Here is a 19,612-nt window from a genome sequence, read left to right as displayed (position 1 = left end):
AAACATGCTGATAATTACTCTCAGTAAGCAACTTTGAACCTCTTGAAAATAATCCCACTTAACTACTACAGCAACTTGTTTCAAACAATGCATACAATCATTTCTATCCAATGAACATTCTGATGACTTCATATTAAGCAGAAGTTTCTATTGTACATAGACCAAAACTAAAATAATCTGTTTCTTGCTTTTCAGAACAAGATTTAAAACATGACTTTTTATAACAGAATTCCAGTATTAGGGCAGCACACAGCACTAAGATGAAAAATAACAGCCTGAACCAGTGTTTCAGCAACTGTGCAGGTGAAAACTGTTCCTTTCATGACTGATCGGGTATTCCTTTATAGATGTCAGAACTCATGAAATGTATTAAATAACTTGTAAAAAACTTTCAGATCAAGTTTACACACTGACCAGTAGCATTCTTACATACTGCTAATGGAAGCTAAATGTCAGTTGTTAAATCAACATCCAGGAGCCAGTCAGCTCCAATGAAAGAGGAAACTTTTCCCCCTGTAATATGCTGCTTCACTCTAGATGAGAAATTATATTTCACAGAGTAAAGTGAAAAAAATTACTTCCATGGCACATGTTGAAACATTCAACAGAAAGGTAGATGGCAGTCAGAAGTTTGATACATATTTAATCCAGTGGCAAGAACAAGCATTTGCTTCTCTAATTATTAACCCACTCCACTAAAATCAGAGCAGAAAATACATTTTCCAGATCCTGAACTGTTTCCTCAATAACTGCTGATTGTTTAGAACTATGCACCTGACACCATGAATTCTTTTACAGATGTCAGAAATAATTCTTAAAAATTCCATGCAAGATTACCATTTCAAGAACAGACTATGAAATGAGTGAAGGTTGTAAAAAGAAAAACAAACAAACAAAACAAACAGTACTGTTTAGAAGCAATTAATTATGTGAGGTAACTTAAAACAATTGTGTTTTCAGCTCATGCACTGGGCACCAAGGGGTACCACAGTGTTCTGAAGTTTCACATACTCCACAGTGCAGACACATTAAGAAAGACTTCTTCCATCTATTGTAAACCACCTAATCACAACACAGACTTTTCGGTATCACTGTTGCATAATTTATGCAACAGTGTTTTAAACTCTAAAGATTATGTTTGCTATTTGATTCAGTTAATAAAGCAAAACCAACTAACTAGTGGAGTCTTCCATCTGGTGGCTGGAGGTGTATGTGCATTCTATACATTACTAGGTAGTGCTGCTAGCTACAGCATACACCCACAATTTTGGCTATTATGCAGTATGTCTCCACTGTAAAGAAACAAAAGCCATTCCTGCACCTCTACTCTGTACAAAAGAAAAGGTGTTGTCTTCATGGCAGAAAGTATTCCAACTTTAATGCATAACTTTGAATTGTTTTGTTTCTTCATCAATTAACCCACACACACACTGTGTTTACTTCTTTACTTTCAGCAGAAGAGCTAAATACACCTGTTTATTAATTCCGTTTAATAACACTGCTAACTTTTGGCTCTGAAAAATAGAATAAACCTGGAGAAGAGGTTTGAATTGAAGTGTCATAATAACTACATCCATATTATGTTTTCCCTTGTATTGTCCCCATCTGCGTGTTTTATGGAAACATTTCCCAATCAGAATAATAGCATGATCAACAAAATGCGCACAAATAACTTAAGGGAAACAGACTTTTACCATTAACATTTTCCACAGCAGGCTTTTTTCAGTAAGACTTAAGCAAACTGACTTCCATACCTTGGCAGCAACGATGCTCAGTCCCATTCCATTTTGTTTTTTTAGTGTTACAGTGATAATTTCAGGTTCTTTTCTCAAAGGCTGAGCCTATCAAATAGTGAAGGGGAAAGAAGAAAAAATTCAGAAGTTTATATTCAATCCCAAGCTAGGAAAGTAACTAAGCAAAATAGTTCATTACAAATAAAACTACTTTGTTAGAGCAGCAGGTCTCACACCATAAATAATATATCTGGTATCTGTTTTACAGGTAGAATAGCTAACATTTAATTAATACAGGTTCATATTAAGTACAACACCTGTGTTATACTACACTGCTGAAACTTTGAGGTCTACTCATTGTTCCTCCTTCTTTAATTCAGTAAAGAGATTATAAATGAATCAAAAATCGAAATGCAACCAGTCTATAAGACTGTAGTAACTTTTAACAAAAACTGAAATGCAGACTCCATAAGCCTCTATTACAAAGGTAATGGTGATCTACACAGAGAGCTCAATCTTTAGTGCTGCATCCAGAAGATGGCATTATCTTTGCATAATTATTAAGAAACTGATTCATTTTGAAGGCAGAATTAAACCTCTGAAATAAAGTTCAAAAAAATTTCACTTCTGAATACTCATGTCCCCAGACATGTTCAGTAATTTATTTTTTTTTATATCTTTCAACATTGCCGGCTCCTCAATTCAAAAATTTGTCATCACAATCTCCATTAGCTGAGGAATGTCAGTTGTAGCATTTTAGCTTGTATGCAGACTGAAACATAACTGCAAGGTCAACAAGACCCATGACAAGTGAAAATATAAGCCAAGAAGAGGAATTTAAAAAATATTAGTAGTTTTTGACTGAGTTCAAGTATTAAAAATGCAAGTAGTTTTTAAGCTGAAAATACTAATTAAAATATAATGCTATTTCTGTTTAGTTGCTCTAAAAATTATTTCACATAAAGCCACCATCTTTCCAAAACCAAGCTGTTCAGGAACTTTAATATTCAAACAGACAAACAGAAAAACCCATCACAGAACAAACAAACCCTTACAACAGAAACGAAAAAAACCCTTACCTTGCACTGAAGTGGGGTCCTTTTTAGTAAGTATAATGTAAAGGAAAACTAAAGAGTTTTGATTTTTTCCAGGAAAAAGCACTAGACTAGAACTTAATATTAAATATTTGGTTGGTAACTGCTAATTTATAAATAAAAGCAGCCTGCAGTTCCATAAGTTATTTATAGATCCACATCCATATATATTTTTGCCTGTGTTTAGAAGAAATTTCTTCACTGTTTATTCTCAGATTGGGAGAATACGACAAAGTTTACTTATGTGAAAATTATAATCATACTACAGCCTAGAAAAACAGTGACTCAGAAAAAAAAATCTCCAAACAGTTCCTTAAATGTACCAAATTCACTGATGAACTACACGTTTAACAATGAAGCCTATTTTTCCTAATAAGGAATAAAACTGATCACATAAAACTCAATGCCTTACCAAGCCTGCAGTCAGTAATTATTCACTGAATCAATACTTACCAGCTCAGCATTCTCATGGGACAGGTGACTTTCATAATCTGCACCTTCAAAGTATATTGTCCACGTGCCTGGTGACCGTGGATGAGGTATTAGTCTACAAAAACCTGAAAGAAAAAGTAACATCAATATAGCCATGGTACTTTCTCAAGACATTAATTAAAACAAAATAGTATTCATCTTTTTATATTCATTAACATGTCAAATCTTATATATCAGATGCCATTATGTGCTTTGCTGCATTTTTATGTTAGTACATACAAAATCCTATAGTTCCATAGCTGTTGCTTCTCAGAAACATACTTATTTAAAAACACTGCAAGTTCATAGGAAACTCCGGGGCTGCAAAATATTGCTTTTACCAACCAGATTCAGAAGAGACATAAAACACCAAATCCTCTTTTAGAATAGAAACTACCAGAACTCTGATTAAAACACTGCTACAGAAATCTACTTTACAGAGGGTCTAGCAAACCAGTCTCAGCATAGATTTAGCAAAGAAGCTCTGTGTGCACTCAATGTTTTTTTAAATGCAGCACTGCAATTAACAGGTATTTAGTTTGATTTACTTTCTGTTATTTGAAAAATTCCTATAATTTTGAAAAAGAAGCCACAGTAGTTCAGAAATATCCAATATTTTCTCCTAAATCAGGGACATTGAGAATACATATCACAGAGAAATTATTAATCACTCCATCCAATAATTATATTCTCCTCCTCATAAAGACCATTTTTCAGCAATTCAGTTTACACTGTTTCACTCCAAAAAGTCTCTCAGCATAATTTAAGGTATACCCAGAAAGTAAAATTTTGAACATATGCATTAAAAAAGCCTGACTTATAATGACTATACAGCCATTTGCATGGCAACTGAATTATACTTACTAATTAAATAATTTATTCTACTAAGCTCCTTTAGTCTCAGAACTACATCCTCTGTTACTAACTTGGCTTCCAGAACAGTCAGTTTCCTACTTTTCTTTTAAATACAAGAATATAACTTTCTATAAACCAAGTTGGAAGCAACAATTGCAAAGGTTCATTGTAGTATAGAGTCTGCTTTTTCAATAGCCTCCTTTGCTACAGCCTCTTATTTACCTTGATATTCCTGTACAAGTTTTTTTTTAAACTGCTTTTAAGCAGAAAATCAAGAAATCCTAATAAATTTGAGTAGCACCAAATAAAGATTATAACTTGTTCATTTAGTGAAAATGCTCAGACCAGACCCCCTGCTTTACTTTTACAAGTTTAACTCAGTTTCATGCAACCACAAGATCTATAATCTACTTGTCATCTGAAATTCTGTTGGACTACAAATGCCCAAACCATAAGTTCTTACACTGATCAACAGTGAAAGAATTATTTTAACCTCATGAGGTTTTTTAATGTTACATGGAAGCACCTGATGAGTAAAAATAAGTTTGATTTTAACTATTCAAGTCACATTAATTTTAAAAATCAAAAAAATTTTGGAGCAAAGGCAAAACAGTATTTCAGCAGGCTCTAGTAATTCTAGACCTTGAAACTGAAAGAAAGGGACAGCGAGAAAGGGTAAAGATTAAAAAAGCCTTAATAATTTTAATGGCTTGCAAAAGCAAACACTTGAATAACACAGTATAAAAAGACTGAATCATACACTTACCTAAAATATATTCTGCATTCTGTGTTTGCTACACAGATCATTGCAAAACAACAAATGAACTAACCTCTTTGACAGAGTGGATCTAAAAATTCTTGTAAACCACTTGGAACATTTCTGACAACATCACAGGAATAGCCATCTTCTGGTAAGAGAAAAGGCAGCTGTAAGTCAGGATCCTCTTCCAGCTGAACTTCTCGGCCATCGCTGCGAGCAAGTTCATCAGCCGTATTTTCTGCAACAGTTACTACGTTCTCAATCAATTCCTGGACAGAAGGCAGAAAAACATCATTACTACAAAGGGATCATTTTATTAAGATAAAAAAATGTTACATTAAAAAGATGCTAAGATTGCAAGAAAAATCAACTTATTTGAGTCTGCTATGTACAGTCAGTACACTACACTGCTTTAGTTTATGAAATCCAATAGATAATTGTATTATCAAATGAGACAGAAGCTCTTATTTTTACTTCAGTATTTTCCAAATCTGTGGTGCATGTTTTTAATATATTATTATTAATAACAATAAAAAAACAAGCAACTATGGAATTCTACCTATGTGTAAACAGGTAATATAGGTTATGTTCTTCAGGAAAACTTTTTAGTTTGGTAGCCAATACATAAAATCATCTCCAAATTACAAGTCCCTCCTCCCATTCCCCCAACATCTTTCGGGCTGTGGTATTAGTGCTTTTGACTTAATAAACAGATGTATCCAAAGTTAAAAAAAGATGGACTTTGTACACAATGCATGCAGCTATATAAATATTAGACCGCCTCTGCCTTGTTTTTTTGGGTTTTTTTGAGATCAGTGAACTATCAGAGTTTACCTGAAGAGTGTTTTTTACAATTCTGCAATAACGCAGCTTCTGAATTTTACCATGGATAAAAATTCTAATAGTCAGTCATCTTAAATATCAAGAAAAAAACCACAGTCCCAAAACCATCATTATACATATATATACAAGTTCCAGGTATCAATATGTTAATCAAAGGACAACTTGTCTGCTGTCTCTATGAAGGGATTCAGTATCCCTCAATATTTATATCCCACATGTCAAAAAGTGTAGTGTTTCTGATGCTTTCCTTTGATTTCTACAAATTATCAAACTTTGCTCCTTCTGGTTACCCAGAACCAGATATTAGGGGTGCTTCTGTTCTCTCATCTAGAACCTTCCTGTATTTCATTACAAATGGTGTAATGCATGACACCTTTCTGAATATGTGCAACATGGAATGGTACTTTCCAACTCAGTGTAAGAGATTCTTGTTAACACCCTGCTGGAGTCAGTGAAGTACATCCATCAAAGGTAAGATAGCTATTCAATACAGCTGGTGCTTTTTATCTCAGGTATGTTAAAACTGGACAATGAGTGACAGAAGAGTCTTACTGTTGGGATGAGTGGTTCATCTGGAGCACAGTGATAATTCTGCAACAAGGCTTGTAGCTGCAGAGAATTCAGCTTAAAGCAAGTACTGTTAATATTTGGAACATCTGCACGTGAGTATTTGTCCATGGTAAGCAATGTGGTTGCCTAGAGGGGAGAAAAAAATCCCAGATGACAAATTCAAACAGAATAAAACTTTAAGCCTTGTGTCTACATGTTCTTTAGATAAGATGGGAAAAGAGAAAGCAAAAAGACAGATTTGTAACAGAAACAACATCAATAGCCCCCCCCCAAAAAAAAACACTAAATAAAGATGGATTAATACTAAATCTGTCATAAATGAAGCATATAAATTTTTCAGCTACTCTTCCCGTCTCTGTTCAGTATAGTTACAGCTCAGTCTTATAAATGGAAATTTCACTTGTAACTTAAACATCAACAATACTGAAAATACGTTTTGTGTCTTTGCCTCAATGCTACCTCAGCATTCCAGGACTGACTCACACAAGCTATACTTGTCCACATGGCTATTTTCTATGAACACAGCGTACGCAAATATTATCTTTGAATATACGAATATGTGAGAAGTGTCAATCACAAATACACTCACCTGTACTATTCTGCTCAGGTGACAATCAGCAGCCAATTCTAAACCTTGTTTTTCTGCCCAGGCTTCAATGTGGCCAAGCTGTTGGCGCATGATAGCTCCCCAGTAATGTGAACATAACCCTGAATCTGGGGCTGTAACTAATCTGTTAAAAAGCCACATGTTGATAAAATGAAACAGCTGGGAGAAGAGCTGTATGGTCAGAGCAGCATTTACTCTACATCTTCGCAACAGGGACATGGCTCCAGTCAAGGTATGCAGCACATCATCTACAGAGATAAACAAAATGTCACTCGTGCACAAACTGCAGAGTACACCTGGTTTAGGCAGTAACACAATGACACTCAGGCTGGTGAATGCTAGGTGGAACCTATGTCTATTTAATTACATAGTCTTTCAGAAATACATTTACTGGTCCATGATTTTAAACATAAAACAACATTAAAATGCTATGTGGAATGCAACCCCTGAAATGAAAATAAATTCTTGGGAAAAATATTTATCATACTGTCTATACCCATTGTTTAAATCACATTCTCATTTCAGTAAACTGATTTTTCTATTCGTTTTTATAACAAGCTCATATTATATTCTTCTATGCAACCTTTATATTCTACTGTTTCAAATGCATATTCCAATTATTCCATAGCCTCTTCTAATTATCGAATTGTACTCAGAAATTTCAGCTGAAGTTATTTGCATTGTATGATGCACTTAAAACTATAGAATGCACCTTCTGTTTCCACATCAGATTTTTAAAACACTTCAAAATCCCATCTTCCAATTACTCTATTGCAACATTATCTAACAAGGAACAAGACTTCTATTAGCATCACCAAAAACAAACACCCTCATATGCTTCCCACTGGAAGCAACACATTTATCTCCAGGTCTTCTTTAAAGGAATACTTTTCATTGGAGATCTCTTTTGAAAACACCATTAGTTTTTTAGAATTGAAACTCATCATTGTGTCTGAAAAAAAATATCTGTAGGTTTTAAGAAATCTATAATGCAGCTCAAAAATAACTGAAATAAGAACAGCATCTGCTTTTATTCCAGTATCATTTTGCTACATCTTCTGGGTTTGCATCCCCAGAAGTACTGTCACAGTACCAGGCACTACAAACATAGCAGTGCATCTTCAGTCTTCCTTAAAGGCTCAATGCAGGAGAAAAAGCAAGAACAGAAAGCTTAAACCTAAACTACCAGAAAATATCTATGAAATTTTCATAGTTCAACAAAATGCTCTGTTTAATTGTCTGCAGATCACTTTTCCTTCAATTACTGAGGCATTAAGAAGTCTGAGCACAGTCACTGAGCCAGGATTACAGGCAGAATGTGATAGCACACATTGAGCAGAGTGCTCTGATGGCAAGTATCGTGTTTCAAGTATCCCAGTAGGGAACTCTGGCAGGAATCTACACATCCAGTCAGCCTGATCTTAGTAGCTGGGAGGTTCTTGATCAGGCTCTCCCATAACATCTCTACAATGAAACTGTCAAGGTGAGGACTGGATAAACGGATAGCAACCACACTTGGACAACAGGACTTGGTAGATTTGCAGATACAATGTCCAGTTTGCAATTACAGATTAGTGGCTTCCCTCATGTTTTGAAGGGAGACCAATACTGTTTAATGAATTCCTTTAATTAATGATCTGAGCAATGTGATGGAGCACATTCTCAGCAAGTTCACAGATGATATCAAGAGGGGGCAAAATACTGATATGCTAAAGAGCAGCAGTATTTTTAGAAGGGCCTCAGTAGGCTGGAGAAATAGGCTGACAGGGACTTCTTGAAGGCAAAGGCAACTGTCAAGTCCTGCATGTGAGACAGAGTAAGTCTGTGCAACAGCACAAGACAGGTGCCACCTGAACAGAAGACAACCCTGATGAAAATCATGGAGAGATCCTAGTAAACAACAAGTTGAATGTGATTGAACAGTGTGTTGTTGCTTGAAAGGTATCCAACTGCACACTTAGCTGTTGAATCAGCAGCAGTGCAGCTAGCAGGAGGGAGAGAGGGAAGCAATCCTTCCTATGCACTCAGCATTGCAAGACTGCATCTGCAGCACAACATCCAGTTTCAGAATCCCTGGCACAAGGAGGATACAGATTTAAGAGATCATATTCAGCAGAGATCAAGTAGTCTAACCTATTTTAGGCCTCTGAGGATTATTTTCCTCTGGATCATCAAGGAATGCTGGCATGTAGTTATTAAGCTCTGATTGCAGACAATGAACCAGGTACCTGGAAAGGAATGGGGGAAAAAGTGAATTTTAAATCCTCTATGAGTTCATTACAAAGTTTCTAAAGAAAAGAGTTCTATCAAATTACAAGATTCCTGAAATTTCTGTGTTATGAATGTGATTATAGGAAATTAAATAATACTTTTAAAATGCCTGAGAGACCAATTTTCCCATTTATTTCCTAGAAACATTGGACAAACAATTAGGTTACTGGGAACAAGCACAGACATTTACATCATTTACATGCAATATTGCTACCACACTGGTAAGAGAAAGTCATATGATACACGAAGAGATGCTGTCAGGCCAATTTTCAGTTCCATAAGTTTGAAAAAATAATTTCTTCCAAATAGAAATAATTTTTATTTGTTTTAAAATCTAGCAAGAGTAGTACATAAGAAAAAATAAACTTCATGTTGTGACTCAACACACAAAATCCTGAAATTACCCTAGGGTTTTGTGTGAGAAAGTTTTGATTCTTTTATTTCTCCCCTTTAACTACCTCAAAATGAAAATCTGTTTTAATATCCCTTATCTTCAAATAATTAAACATTCTCTTTTACTCTGTTTTTGCTAATTCCTATTTTCTGTTAAAACTGAAACTAAAAAGTAATCAGATTGTAAAGGTATGTATGCAAGAAAACATTTCATGTCTTTCTAAAACTCCCCCTTCGTTTCACTGGAAACATTTTTAACAAAATACAATTGCTAGAAATTAAATCCATGGCAATTTCAACCAGTCCTGGAATATACCAGTTATGATCAAGTGACATTTCCACAGCACTTCTTTCTGTTCATGCTTCAGTTGTGCTTTTTTATTTGCCTTCTAAGTCTATCTTCCAGGAGTCTCCAGAAGTTTAATACATGCATTTGGAATCTGCCATGTTATACTATACTTAGGGAAAATCCACACAGCGAAAATTCAAGACTAAATTTGCATCTAGATTGCTGATAATGTAGAGAGAAATACAGCACCATTCCTTCCTAGCTGCAGCAATATTCTGTCTTTGATGACTACCTGGCCAATTAAAATAGCAGGAAATTATTTTAAGATACCAGTTCAAGACACTGAGCTGCGGCAAAAAGCACAGCTTCATTAACAACTGGTGATTTAGAGATACTACAAAAAATTGAAAGACTTTGTCAAAACAGCTACTTGCTATGCCCTACTTGCCCAAAATTTACCAACAGGAAAAAAAAAAAAAAAAAGGAATCTGTGGGAATCCGTATAAAGGGGTCTGGTGCTCCCCTGAAACCTTTCTGAAGTTCTGTAAGCAATGACAAGGTTTCACAAATTACACATATTGCTCTTCTGAGAAACACAGCCCCTCAAAGCTAAACTGTTCAACCATGGCTAGGTCTCCCATTCTCATCACAGTAAAAAAGAGCACACAATACTGTATTTCATATTACATGTGCTTTTACTTAAAACAGTCATCCTACTAGTGGGAGTAGGCTGGGTCTAAGTCACCCAAGGTACACTGGGACACCTCTAAACATTAGTTTCTGATTGGAAAATTTGCTGTGAAATACTTTTTCAGCAGTGGCTTGAGTAGAACGAAAAAATCTGCATAGGAACAAAAATTAAGCCTTTCTTTTTGATTAACACTGTGCTCAGCCAATACTGTGATCTTTATTTAAGGGCACTCTCCTCTGAGGTTTTCCCTTCCCATTTGGTTATTTAATTCAATTTTTCCTTTAATCAGTATTGTAATTGCCTAAGCTGACAAGTATAACTTGATTTTTACTCCAAACCAAAACCTGTCCTTCTTTTTTTGAGAAAAATCTGTGCAAAAAAACACTTTGAAAATTGCTATTTATGAGAATTATGAAAGTAGATTATATTTAGAAGCCCTTTAAGCGCACAAGATTCATTGCTTTAAAGACCCAGGAATATTTAAGCCTATATATTTACATACTAACAGCAAAACTAACCCTTCTTCACAATTTCACATTAAATTAAAAGAAAGCAATCAAGAAAAACTGAATTTCCCTAAAATTATAATTGGCAGCCTCAACTATCACAAGACCATCTAACAGGGGAAACTCATGCACAACTCAGTGATCCACATTCACAAAACAGAGCATCTGTCTAAAGTAGTAAGTCTAGGCTGTTCTTTTAAGTTTTCCTCTCAGGTATTTAACAATACTCGAAGGATATTAATGCAACATCTAAAATTTGAAATGTAAAGTTGTTCTGTAAATCACAGAAATAAAGAAAATGGTAATTGAAATAGAAGTTTTATAGCCTTACTTGAATGCCATTTGAACCAAGTGTGCCAAAACATCTTGTGCATCCACAGTAATTCGGCTAAGATCTCTGTCTTGCTTTATGAAATTGAGTAGTTCAGATGCATTTGCCATCCAAAAGGCAAGAGCCCCAGCAATATTCTTCTGTTTCTGTAAGTGGAAAGAAGCAAGAAATAATACAGGGAAATAATTTTCTGATAAAGCATGGCAGCTTAAAAAGGCTCCAAAAGATAGACCAGTACCTCTTCCCATTTCACCAAACATCTCAGATACCAGATATTTGCAAAATGTTTGTACATAATACCGCAATTGCTGTAACTACTACATTCAATTTGAACATTTTCACCGAACACATGAAATACTAATAAATTGCCAATAGCCATATCAATGACAGCCACAGTGTAAGCATCTAATTACACAGTGCAAAGAGCTTAGCAGATGCAGTATCTGGTAATCTGTGCACTTTTAAGCGCATATTCACTACTGCCCACTGCCACGCTGATACTGCGCTCACTGGCTTTGATACCACGTGATTCAGTATCAAGTACTGATCTATCTCACCATCTCCCGACCACAAATGCCAGGCCAGGCAACCTCAGATGAAATCCAAAGAATAGGAACCACAAACAACGAAAAAAGAAAATAAAGGGAAGAAAAAGAACTTTGGTCATTTCATATCCACATTGAAGTGCATTAAGCAGAAATTATGGAATGCCGTAAAAGTTGCAAAGTCAAAAAAGGATTTTAGTACTGCATGTTTCAGTTGCTGAATGAGTGTTATGAACTGTTCAAGTCCAGCTGTTTGAGTATTGTATTTTGATATGGAAGCAGTATGAGAAACTGAGCTAAGCCAACATAGCTAGGATCAGTTCCCAGCAAATATATCCTACCTGATCAACCTGGTCTACCTCCTGGAGAAAAACGGACGAAGGAAATCAAACAGAATAGAAGAAAGAAACTTGTGAACAATCATGAAATCTTTAGAAATCAAACACTAAATATGAAAGTAAAACACATGTTCACAGTTATACACAGATGCATTAATCAGCAGCTACAATGCAACTGAGCTCTTTCTAAAAAATTAATTCTTTTAATAGGACCAGTAGCACAACAGCTATGAACTGAAGTGCCTATATGTCACAATTAATTCAAGGAATTAATGCCTTAAACTAGTTGCCATCCCAGACTGGTAATTCCATGCTCAGTGTGCCAGAGAAACTGTGCAGAAATTTTTGCAGGCAATGGGGCAACTAGCCATCCAAACAACAGATCCTGGGAGCCATTTGCCCACACAGCTGCAATAGGGACAATATACAAACACACACAAACAGGGAACAGAAACCCTCCATACAAAATCAAAAAAAACCAACCAAACAACAACATTCAAAAGCAAACAAAATACACAGAACGCCTAGGACAGATTTAATACATGACTTTTCAACTGAAGAACAAAAAGATTGTCTGAAACAACAGAAAAGTCAAATGAAATACCACGCTAAGTTTCTTAAATGTTGGTAAATATAAAGCTACACTGAGTTAAAAGAAAAAAAAAGAACACACCAGATGTTCGATTATTTAGAACTGAGCTCTTAATTATTTTTTTCTTTCTGTTCAGATCACTCTCCCCTACCTGCAATACAGTGAGCTTAGATGCAAATATTTGAGGTGCTACTATTTTAATTTTAGTTAGAGCTCAAAACACCAAATTGCTGCTGCTTTTTTGTTTTCTCTCCCTTTGCAACCAAAGCACTCTTAACTGACTAAAGATGTGTTTGCACAGAACAAAAGAAAATGCTCCTTCAAACAAATGTTAAAATTTAAACAGTGTGAAAAATGCCACAGAATGATTTGGGGGGAAAAAAAAGGATACAAAAAAAAAGGCTTTTTCATATGAACTAAATTTCTAATTCTGCTTTTTTTATTGAAAGCACTGAGCCTTCTAATAGATCTCTCCTATTTTATATTTACCTCAAAGTTATATATAATATTTGGATACAAATACTATATATGAAGTTACAAACTTAATTTGTTAGCAAATACTTCTTGAGTAACTTCACAATGAGACTTCATAGCTTTCTGATCCAGGCAGGGAAATTTAAGATCTCAGCCATTTATTTACTCCCACAATACAGCACATGAGTTTGTGCACCTTCTCACTCCTGTTTTGGGTGCCTCTCTCTCCACTTGCCACTCACTTGTTTTCTCTGTCTCTCACACCATCAGATCCCCTCCAGCGCACGAATGCTTTACACTTGACACACAAAAAAGTTATTGTGATACAACCTCTTACATGGTAATTTGACTGTGACAGCCATAAATATAACCACTTACGTTGCACCTTAGAAGAAGTAATCTGACTTAACTAAGCTTGTTCTGTTTCTACTCCACTAAGACAGGTCCAAACTAAAGGCATTTTACTGGTTCCTAGAATCAATGTATTTCTTTGCCTTCAGCCTATTAACCTTGAAATTCACTGAAGTTTTTCTCTTTTGTCCCAGGTGTATTTTCCTCCCTTTCCTCTGGCTCCTTTCACCATGACATTTGAATGAACCTCCTCCCAACTTTTCTGCAACCTCTGACTCCTTTCAGTTAATTTCTTCCAATTAGGCAACATCTTTTGCAAACCACAAATACTGCTTCCCTGCTGATGTGTTCCATAATATTTGGGCTGGAGATTAGAATGCAGCTGAATTACATGACTGTAGAAATGGCCTTTCACAAAGGACAGTCCAGACAAACAGCTGGGTTTAACAGTTTTGTAGTAGTATTAGCAGGATTATAGAAAATACATTGACTTAGAACCACAAGGTTGCATGTAACTTGGGAAGCCCTTATCAGTGCAGTAAATGAATATTTTTCACAGGATAATCTCCTTTCTAGCTTTGATTTCTTTCAAATCAAACTGATGTCTGAGTCCACCCCTCTAATATTTTCTAGCAGCCACCTCATTAGCCATTCAATACTAAGAATAGAAAATTTTATCTCTGCTTTCCCACTATATCCGCCTCTGTCTCTACATGTCTTTTTAGGTTCAATATAACCAGTATACATTAACTCTATAAACTGACTTTCTTTGATTCAGACCTGTAACTTCCAGTTTATATTTGAAGACTACTTCTCTCTATTTACTTTCCATTCTAGCCGCTGAATTGCTTATGTGCAGGCTCTTGCCATTTCATGTTCTCCCTTTAGCCCCAGTCTCCTCTCTTCCATAAACAGATTTAATTTCTTTTTTTTAATAGAAGAGCCTGATATTAATTTTTGATACCATTTCAATTTATCAAATATTTATTGACTGTGACATCAAGATTCAAAACAACATACCAGTTCTTCACTTCAGAAGCAAACTGCTGTTCAGTCTCTGATCAACTTTCAAATGTACACAGACTGCAAATCTTTCTTATTGTAAAGTGACCTCAACAACACCACTTCCTCTCAGTCTTTCTTGTGAAAGGTAGGAGCTTGTTTTTTAAGATTACACAGGTGTCTAGAGGCAATATTCCCCTGCAGAAAACTTCACTAAATCTTACCAAAACCCAACCAATTTCAGTTTGCTTGTGAGTTTCACGCCACACCTTTTGTTTACTTTCCTACTCTCCCTTAATCAAGCTGCTGTGTAACACTTGCATTGTAAATTCTCTAAGGCAGGACAGACACATTTGTTATGCCTGTACAGCACTTAGTGCAGCACGGTCCTTGCTGCTACTCTGGCAGCACAATTTGCAACGAATACACCTGTTTTAATAAATATAGAAATAGATTTCAATTTTTCTTCTGAGAAAAACCTGCAGACAAAGAAGTTTAATTAATGACTGAGGATACATGAACTAGCACTCCTGTCTGAGAAAATGACCAATCTGTTTTATCAATGCAAGGTACACAATGCAAGGTATTGACTAATATCACAGACAGCCCAGTGGATCTTATCCTGTATTTTCACACAAAACGGAATTCCCCCTGTGATTCTGTAGAAGTCTTGCACGTATAGTAGCAAGTGTTAGACTACATATAAAACATTGGAACATTTGAGAACTTGTATTTCTCTTTACAAAGCAGTTGTGTCAGGTTGGTCCAAGATGTCCAAGTTTTATGTCCAGTTTTATGTTCAAGACATCCAACCATTTTCGTGGTTACCAAAGTTGTAAAAGTGATAGGGTCAGAATTTAAAAGTCATAATTCTTTTAATATGTTCATTTCAAGCATCAATCAGTGCAAACAAATGCTACCTATACAGTATGCTTTAATAAGCTGATCCAACTTGTTTTACAAGGGTTCATGGCCAGAAACGTTTGCAAAGATCTTACCTTCTAGAAAAGAGTCATTTCTTGTCAGGGAACATAATCTTCAGAGCAACAGCCACTAACTAACTTCCCACTTTGCTCAGGCAAAGTTTCTTTACCACTGACATTATTCACTGACATAAAAGCAATGACTGCCCCTCAAAAGGGCAGTCAATGCAGGTATAACTGTTTAATCAACTACTGTTAAGGGTCAGACTACGAAAAAGTTTGCTCGATTATCAACAAAATGTAGGTAATTCCCTTGACATTATTTTGGCAGAGTAACTCACCTGTATCACTCCTTCCATCATGTTCACCATCTTGTTGACTATTGCAATGACTTTGTGAGTACGCTCAGCAGGAGTGATGTCAGGTCTGTATTGGCTGGACAATACATACCGACATGTCATATACAGAACGTATGTTGGTGACAGCTTGAAATGAACTGTTGAGCTATTTGTGTAATTTATAATGGCAGATAAGAAGGCATCTTCAGCTGCAGACAAAAAGGAAAAAAAAACAGTATGTCATAAACCCAAAGACAGAAAAAGAATGAAAGAAAATTTCCTAACTTGAGGCATAAAGGGTTTTCTTTGGGGAAAGAAGAGGAAGGGGGAGCAACTTACAGGAATTTAAACTCTAACTTGTCTACTACATACTACAGTACATAGTGTTAGACACACTAACAAAACACATCCATACAAAGCCAGAAAATCTGATCATTGGGAAACATTTCTGTACTATTTTTTATGTACTGAAAATTTGCATCTTCAACGGAACAGAAAAATGGAAAATTCCTCTTGCACATATTACTCCAACGAAGTTCCCATACTAATAAACATCAGTTTTTGCTTGCTCACAAATCTATTTTGTTTCAAATATTTGAAGTGTGGGCAATCTCTCATATGTTATTATGCTACCAGATCTGAGCCTTAAAAACCTGCACACTAAGATAATAAAAAATTAAACTCTAAATGACAATGTAAAACTAATCAGATTTTATAGAAAATGGATTTTGACCAAGATGCAATCTACTACACAAGGCACAGAGAACTACATAGAAGACAATGAATCCAAGGTACTATTGAGGAGATGGGATTATAATTTTTTCACATTTAATCTGAAAATCTGAAGGAGTTGAAATGTAATCAGAATTAAGATATGCATGAACATGCCTCAATATCTAAAATATCTGCTCATCCTCCCAACAAAAACTATACTACTAGACTGTCTAGCATCTGTATAGTCATAGTTTCTTCCAATGTTTACTTAAATCACCCTTAAGTTTTCAAACTAACTGAAATATTACAGTATAGAAGAATGCATTAACAGGTTAGTATTGTAACTTCACTATTTACTCACAGCTTTCCCTGAATTCTATACTGGCAGGCAGTATCAGTTCTGGTCCAAGGGTATCCTGAGATCTAAAGAAAGATGAAAAAATTAAACAAATAATCCACGTGGGTGATATTAATTACTGTAAAATTACATATTTCTCCAAATACACTGGTTCCAAATATTGACACAACAACCTTACACAGAACGACACTTTTTTTTACCTTTCCTCCAGAATCATTCAAGTTGTATTTGCCAGCAACACAACAGATAAAATACAGACTTGAACTGTGGAGTCTGTGATACTAATGAGCACCCTCTTGTGTGCTGCACAGCAGGCTGATACAATCAGTTTGCCATCTGCCATTTACAGGATTCAAATAACAAATTATTCATGGACACATGAAAGAAATGGAATGAAGCTTTGCCTGAAACATCAACTTGGTTACAACTGCTGCCTTTCATGCCTTCAAAATTATGAAGTCAATCTCTTTGACCTTTTTTTCTGGTAAAGAGGAAAAGAAGGTCAAATCCAGTCCTTACTTAGCTGTTGCTACATTACATCAGGAAACAGCAATCAGCCCCAGAACTGTCCTCACTGAAACCAACTGCAGAGCTATTTCTTACCAGAACCCATCAGAGAAATCACCGAGTAGAAAACTGAACAGAGATTTGATTTTTCTGGTGCCTGCAAAAGATTAAGTGTGTATTTCACAGAATATCCTGAGTAAAAAAGGACCCATTAGAATAACTGAGTCCAACTCCTGACCCTGCACACAACACCCCAGGAGTCACAACATGTGCATGAGAGCGTCGTCCAAATGCTTCTTGAACTCTGTCAGGCTGGTGCTGTGACCACTGCCCTGGGGAGCTGTTCCAGTCCCTAACCATCCTCTGAGTGAAAAACCTTCTCCTAATTTAATAGATCATTACTGCCTTAGGCAAAGATTACCTGAGCTGTTCTAAGAAGCTGGACACCTATTTTTAGGAAATGAATAAAAGCTTAACATTTTCTGCCTGCAATAATAATTTTAAATACATTAACACAACAGGCAGCTTTCTACTTTCCCCAACAACTTTGATAAAGAAAGGAATGTAACATATTAATGTCACTCTCCTGAAGATTATTAGTTATGCCACAAGGGAAAGATAATTGAATACAGGATTTCAGTGATGTATCTCCTGTAGTAAAAATCCACAATATAATTTTGATGGCTGATGTCAAAAGATCTAAACCAAATTTTAGCATATTGAATCCAAAAATCCAGGGTACCTTTGGGTTTTGGTTTGGTTGCTTGCTTTTTTACAGACTTGCAAAACCTTAAACCAGCTGAGAACTCAGGTTATGCCACCTAGATAATGCCTTATTATAAGAAGTGTTCACCAAATCAAATTTCTGGGGGAGTTGAAAGTTAAGGAATAGCAGGCACAGTATGTACACAAATTTCTGCCATTTCAGTCACATTTCAAACATGACAGGATGCTGTCTTTATGAAAAGCACGCAGCTGGTGTATAAATTTATGTATTTTCCATCTTTTTACTGATAAATTTAAAATTAACTAAATGTTCACTATTGCTGAAACACTGTCAAAATGCTTCTTCAATGAGAACTTAATGACTTAACTCCATAGAAAAATTACTAATATACAGTATTATAAAATGGAACTACAGTGACAACTCCAGAAAATCTTTTCATCTTTCATTATTGGAATGGTAGTAAGAGATAGAAATATTTTAACAAACTGGCTAGTAAAACAGTGACAGATTTCAGCTGATGATTTATTTTATTTTCCTTAGAACAAAATGCTATTGATCAGTTTGAGCACAAACAGAGGAAATGGATTCCCAGCCAATGAGAGAAAATGTGTCATAAATTATAAGACCTGATATTAACACAAGATTGCTCATAGACTTCTGGAAATTGGCCATATGAGCCAAATTAATACAAAGTATTCTTTAAATATTTTTAATTTAATTCTATCTGTAAAATAGTTGTCTAGGAACTGATGCAGTAATCAATTATTTAACTACCCTAATAGGAATTCCCTTCAACAAATTATGATGCCATAGGATAGTCTGGGTAGGTTATAGGATGGAAATGGCCCTTGAAGATCATCTATTTCCAAACCCTATATCAACTTCCTCCTTCCCCTAAAAACACACAAAATAAATACTCTCTAATTAAGCTTTGCACATTAGAAATCTAAGTTGAAGTAATTCTCTGTGTTTTTGATAACACATTTTAATGGATATATTTTAAGTGTATACTTCTTTATGTTATTGCTCCTGCAGATAAAGCCCCTCTGTGGTGATGAAAATCTTTGAGGTAAACCAGTCTGACAGTCTAGTTAGATTTAGAAGGGTCATAAATACTGATTAAGTGTTGCCTCCTTTCTTAGTATAGCCTCAGGTAATATTACACTTTAAAATCACATTAAAAGCAATAATGCATTCTCCTGACATTTCTGTATTCTCTTAGGCATTATCTTAGGCATAACCTGAGTCTATGATAAACTGCATAAAATGTGTGATTGTTTTTGTCAGCATACTAACTATGTATTTTAAGGCATGTTAAATCAAGGAAGT

The 19,612-nt window shown here is 35.4% G+C and overlaps 1 protein-coding gene across 22 annotated transcripts in view; it reads right to left on the bottom strand.

Moving 5' to 3' along the window:
* The window catches only part of AFDN (afadin, adherens junction formation factor), a 119,156-nt gene that overhangs the window by 39,678 nt on the left and 59,866 nt on the right, over positions 1–19,612 (bottom strand). For 14 of the 22 annotated variants that reach the window (XM_031504320.2, XM_077782082.1, XM_021544178.3 and 11 more), the window contains 10 exons: positions 17,053–17,114; positions 15,981–16,186; positions 12,301–12,321; positions 11,415–11,560; positions 9,067–9,161; positions 6,916–7,181; positions 6,309–6,452; positions 4,984–5,182; positions 3,281–3,384; positions 1,755–1,841 (listed from right to left, as the gene is read on the bottom strand). In XM_031504320.2, the coding sequence (XP_031360180.1) occupies positions 1,755–1,841; positions 3,281–3,384; positions 4,984–5,182; positions 6,309–6,452; positions 6,916–7,181; positions 9,067–9,161; positions 11,415–11,560; positions 12,301–12,321; positions 15,981–16,186; positions 17,053–17,114 (1,330 nt within the window). The remainder of the gene's footprint in view (positions 1–1,754; positions 1,842–3,280; positions 3,385–4,983; positions 5,183–6,308; positions 6,453–6,915; positions 7,182–9,066; positions 9,162–11,414; positions 11,561–12,300; positions 12,322–15,980; positions 16,187–17,052; positions 17,115–19,612) is intronic. The other 8 variants (XM_021544189.3, XM_077782087.1, XM_021544188.3 and 5 more) reach the window with 1 other exon arrangement.

This window comes from Lonchura striata, chromosome 3 (assembly GCF_046129695.1).
Source record: "Lonchura striata isolate bLonStr1 chromosome 3, bLonStr1.mat, whole genome shotgun sequence".
NCBI lineage: Eukaryota > Metazoa > Chordata > Aves > Passeriformes > Estrildidae > Lonchura > Lonchura striata.
Note: the sequence above shows the minus strand (reverse complement) of the source record. Positions and strands in the feature narration are given on the sequence as shown.